Raw genomic sequence first — 4,956 nt, 5'->3', positions numbered from 1 at the left:
GGCAGGGATCGCTGGCTTAGGAACGGGGTCTCCCCCAGGTGCCTTGTATCGCCCCAGGGCCAAGCTGTGATGCAGGCAGGCCACGCTCCAGGCAGTGGCTGGCTCAGCCCTGTTGCTATTGGCACCACTCTGTGGCTTGGCCTTCTGGCCTTTTCTGGGGATAGAGGCTCCCAATGGCACCTCCATGTCCTGGCTTCTGCCCCGCTGCACCCTCCTTCCCCCCCATCACCATCGACCTGCTTCTTGCTGCTGCTCGTGGCCTGCCCGGCGTGGCGTCGTACTGCCTGCTGCTGGGGCTGGGGCTGGGGCTGGCTGCTCTGCTTCCCCCATGGCTCCGTGAGGCGCTTGTCTTGTGCTGCGTGTCCGTCAGCGGCTCCGTGCGGCCGTCGCCTGGGCAGGGCCCCAGCCCTGCCCGTGTGCCTGTGCCGACCGCCTGTGTCTGCTTGGCAGGTGGCAGGGTAAAGACGTGGAAGCGCCGCTGGTTCATCCTGACCGACAATTGCTTGTACTACTTCGAGTATACCACGGTGAGCACCCTGCCCTGCTCGGGGCCTGTCGCCAGGTGCAGCCCCAAGGCTGCCCAGCCCCGAACCCCACGGGGCAGCTGCTGCTTTGGGGAGCAGGGCTCTGCCCCGTGCTGTGCAGGGTTGTCCACACTGGCACAGGGCGGAGGGGTTGGGGGGGGGCCGTGGGGCGCTGGATCTTTGCATGGAGGAAGTCCGTGCCGTGGTCAGCCTTGTTTCCATGAGTGGTCGGGATTGGGTTGGGTTGGGCTGGGGCTGTGGGGGCGAGCGGGCATGGGCCTCTGTGGACAGCCCTAGTCTGCAGCTGACCCCTTCCCTCCCCAATGCCCTGCAGGACAAGGAGCCGCGGGGCATCATCCCCTTGGAGAACCTGAGCATCCGGGAGGTGGAGGACTCCAAGAAGCCGGTGCGTGAGCAGGCAGGGATGCCCAGAGGGAGCACTGGGCCAGGCGGCAGGGCCGGGCTGTGGTCTGCCCTGAGGGGCCGGCAAGGGAGGAGAGCATGAGCCTAGGTCCCGGCATGTCCCGGGGCATCCGTGCCGCCCCCTGCCCCGGGGAGCCTGTCCGCAGGCCCCGGTCTCTGTGTCCAGCTGACACTGCTTCTCCCTGCCCAGAACTGCTTCGAGCTCTACATCCCGGACAACAAGGACCAGGTGATCAAGGCCTGCAAGACAGAGGCGGATGGACGCGTGGTGGAGGGGAACCACACGGTGTACCGCATCTCGGCCCCCACCCCTGAGGAGAAGGAGGAGTGGATCAAGTGCATCAAGTGAGGGTCCCCGGGCCGGGTGGGGGTTCCCCTTCCTCTTCCTCCTCCCCATCTGCTTTCCACGGGCCTGGGCTGCAGAAGCAGCAGGATGCCTCCGATGCCGAGTGCCTTTTGGCCAATCCATGGTGGGGCAGGTACCCTGGCCAGGGCTGCGCAGGATCAGGGGTCTGTGCCCAGGCTGGCAGGCTGCACGCAGGTCTCCTGGGTGCCAGTCTGTCCAGGTCCTTGGTATCCTTCCCCGGGGAGGAGCCGCCCCTGCCACAGCCCCCGGCTCTCAGGTCACGCTCCCTCTTCCTGTCCCAGGGCGGCGATCAGCAGGGACCCTTTCTATGAGATGCTGGCGGCGAGGAAGAAGAAAGTGTCCTCCACCAAGAGACACTAGCAGTCCAGCCAGACGGGCCTGGCCCAGAGGCACCTGCACCCGGCGCTGTGGTCTCTCCTGCGGCCCCGCTGCCTTCCCAGGGATTTGCTTCTGCTTTTGCAATTTCTTTCCTGCTGGGGCTGGGAGCAGCAGTGGAGGCACCGCGCTCTGCACGAAACTGGACTGGACTGGACCGCACTGGGCTGCTGAGCCTGCAGCTCTCTCCTCCCAAGGACACGTCTTCCCAGGCCCAGCCTGGGCATCAGGCTGCCTCCCTGGAGCCGCCGCAGACCCTGCCCCTTGCTCTGTCCCTGGAGCCCTGCGAGAGACTGAGACTTCCCTTCGTGGTGCCCGCGGGGTCTGCCTGGCTCACTCTGCCCTGGGGGGCCCAATCCAGGAAGGTGCTGGGTTCGGCTTAGCGGGCACGCTCCGCAGCACTTCCCCTGCATTGCTGCTGTGGGGCGGAGGCACTGCCAGCTCTCGGGGACCAGTGGGTGGGGGGAGCCATCTGCCAGGCGGGGGGCAGCTGCACAGTGCCCCAGGACCACAGTCCCTCCTGGCTTGTCACAGCACTTGTGTTCTGGGCACGTTGGATGATGAAGAGCGGGTGCCTATGGGAGCCGGGGGAGCGGTGCCCAGGGGCAGTGCCCATCTGCGGCTGCCCTCGTTGTAGAGGGCGCGACTGCCCTGGGCTCCAGAACACCCCATGGGGGCAGCTGGGCGTGCTTGGGCTGGGGACCCATGGGAGGGCTGGTGCTTGGCGGGGGCGGCAGCAGTGCTGCCCAGCAGGCATCCTGCGCATGGCTGGAGAGGGGCATGCTCCACACGGCTCCCCCCACCCTGGGTGGTTCTTTGGGCAGCCGAGAGGGGCTTTGCTCTGGGTGTGGGGGGGTCCTGGCAGCCAGGACTCTGCAGCTAGCACAAGGCGGTGTTGGGAACAAGGGGATAAACTGGAACCAGGGTCAGGGGTCTGGGGGCGGGTCTGGGGCCTGCATTGCGTGGCCTGGGGTGCCCAGCTCCCTGGCAGCCACCCAGGCCAGCACTGGGCACAAGGCCCCATCAGTATTAGTCTATTTATCAGAGGTGTACATAATCCTGTATAGTTTTCTCCTTGTAGATTATTTTGTACGGGTGGCGCTGCGTGCGCGAAGGCCTCCCCGGGCGTGGCGTCGGCGGCAGGGTTTTTATTCCCATCCAAACTTTGTTGTTTTTGGTTTGGCCGCGGCCTTGTCCCCTCCCACTGAGACCTGCAACAAATAAACGCCAGCCCCGCGCTCGGCCTCTGCCCACCTCAACCATCTCCTCCGTGCCGGAGGGAGGGAGGGGAGGTCGCAGCGCGCCCGGGCACCTTGGCTCCGGCTCGTCTGGGGCTTCTGCCTGTGTAGCGTCTGATCCTTCAGCATGAGGAGGGAGGCAGCCATGTGCCGCCCATCAGAGCAGCCATGGCCCCGCTCTGGCCTAGCCGACTGCCTGCCGGGGGGGATGCGTGAGCGTGGAAGGGGCTGGAGCTAGGCCCGGGCTGGGGCTCAGCAGGGGCCCAGGGCATCTCCCACTGCCCAACCCAGAGGCGGTGACTCCTACAGCTGCCGTGGCAGTGCCCGGTGCTGGCACACGGGAGGGTCCCTATTGCAGCAGCCACTGCCCCTTGCTGCAAACCGCAGCTCTCCTGGGGCTGTGCAAGGACAGGGCAGCCCCTCGGCTCCCACGCACCTGGCCCTGATGCCACCTGCCGTCTGGCCTGTGTGCTTGGGGTTGAACAGAGCCTGCTCCGAGCCTCCCACCGCCCTCTGCCCTTCCTGAAAAGCCGGTGCTGCCCATGGTGCCATGGGTGCAGGACTCCCCATGGCCCTGGCATCCTCCCACTCTGGGAAGCAGGGGCCCTGCACCCAGCCCCTCGCTGCAGCATGACGCTAGGGTGCGTGTCCCAGCCCTGGCACTGGAGCCAGGGAGGGGCTGCCAGACCCCTGCCACGGGGGTGAGGCTGGGTGCCAGGCAAGCGCAGAAGCCACTGGCTCTCCCAGTTGCTGCAGCTCCCCAGCTCCTTGCAGCCACAGCCCCTTCCGCACTGGGGCCCAGCCTTGCTGGGAGCACCCCTCTCCAGGACAGCAACCATGCAGGGGAGCAGGCAGCTGTCGGGCCCTAAGGCACTGTCCTTGTGACTTGTGAGCAACCCTCTCGGTACAGAGCTCTGCCCCGTGTGCCCTGCCTGGGGCTCTCCTGGGTGAGCTGCCTGCAGCCCTTTGCATGGGAGGGGCTGGCAAAGGGTCCTGGGTGCTGCAAGGATCAGGGCAGTGGTGCTCAGCAGGCTCCTGCCACCCCTGGGCAAGCGCACCTGGAGGGAAGACAGCTCGGGCACTGCTGGCTATCGGCCGGTGTTGCCCATCCTCCTCTCCCAGCACCGCGCAGTGGCAGGGTGGTCCCTGGCGAGGAAGCCCCTGGCTGAACAGGGCCTTTAGCAATGCAGACTGGAGCCTGGCCCAGCTGCAGGCAGTACGGGCCTGGGCAACGAGCTCCAGCACAGCCGGGGAGCTGCTCCTGGCCCTGGCACTTGCTTGGCTGCTGGGCTCCCACCTGCTCCAGCTCCTCCTGGGCTCCCTGCTCCTGCAGCACGGCCCAGGACCCAGCCCCAGCCCCCTTGCACCGGGCCAGGCTCCGGTGGGTGCCAGGGCCTGCCCCAAGCATTTGCACCCTCGCAGGGCAGGCTTCGCCCCTCCTGGAGCTGCCGTGGGGCTGGTGGGAGGTGAACTCGCTGGAGGGGACCCGGTGGTAGGCACGCTGTGGTCTCGGCATCGCTCTCTGCCCTTCTCCCATGCTGCTCGTGGGTGCTGGAGCAGGGCGGGTGAGCTGTGGCCCCCTGGCCCTGGGCACAACCCCATGCGGGGAGCAGGCTGCAGCAGCCATCATGAGGCGTGACCCAGGCCCGGGCTCCTGAGCGCTAGCAGCTATGGTCCTTCTGACTAGCCAGCGCCCTTCCTGCCAGCTTGTGCCCGGCTCCTGCATCCCCGTGGCAGGGACCCTGGGCTCAGAGCAGAGCTCGGGGCTGCGGGTGCCTGCCAGGCTGAGTGCCCCCCTCCTGGTCATCCCTGGGCAGGTCTCTCTCCCGTGCTGCTCCAAGGGACCTCCCCTCTTGTCAGCACGGAGGTGGAAAAGGATCTGGGAGTCATTATTGACTCCAGGATGAACATGAGTCGGCAGTGTGGGGAGGCGGCTAGGAAAGCCAACTGCACCTTGTCGTGCATCCACAGATGCATCTCGAGCAGGTCCAAGGAGGTGATCCTCCCCCTCTATGCGGCACTGGTCAGA

The 4,956-nt window shown here is 66.7% G+C and overlaps 1 protein-coding gene across 2 annotated transcripts in view; it reads left to right on the top strand.

Moving 5' to 3' along the window:
- The window catches only part of CYTH1 (cytohesin 1), a 19,722-nt gene extending 16,782 nt beyond the window's left edge, over positions 1–2,940 (top strand). The window contains exons 10-13 of one of the 2 annotated variants that reach the window (XM_019515404.1): positions 451–527; positions 859–930; positions 1,138–1,292; positions 1,596–2,940. In XM_019515404.1, the coding sequence (XP_019370949.1) occupies positions 451–527; positions 859–930; positions 1,138–1,292; positions 1,596–1,674 (383 nt within the window). In that variant the 3' untranslated portion in view covers positions 1,675–2,940. Of the gene's footprint in view, positions 1–448; positions 528–858; positions 931–1,137; positions 1,293–1,595 lie in introns of both variants that reach the window. The other variant, XM_019515414.1, reaches the window with a different exon arrangement.
- Positions 2,941–4,956: the final 2,016 nt, after the last annotated feature.

Source organism: Gavialis gangeticus, unplaced genomic scaffold (genome assembly GCF_001723915.1).
Source record: "Gavialis gangeticus isolate Ggan-Ray unplaced genomic scaffold, GavGan_comp1, whole genome shotgun sequence".
Lineage (NCBI taxonomy): Eukaryota > Metazoa > Chordata > Crocodylia > Gavialidae > Gavialis > Gavialis gangeticus.
Note: the sequence above shows the minus strand (reverse complement) of the source record. Positions and strands in the feature narration are given on the sequence as shown.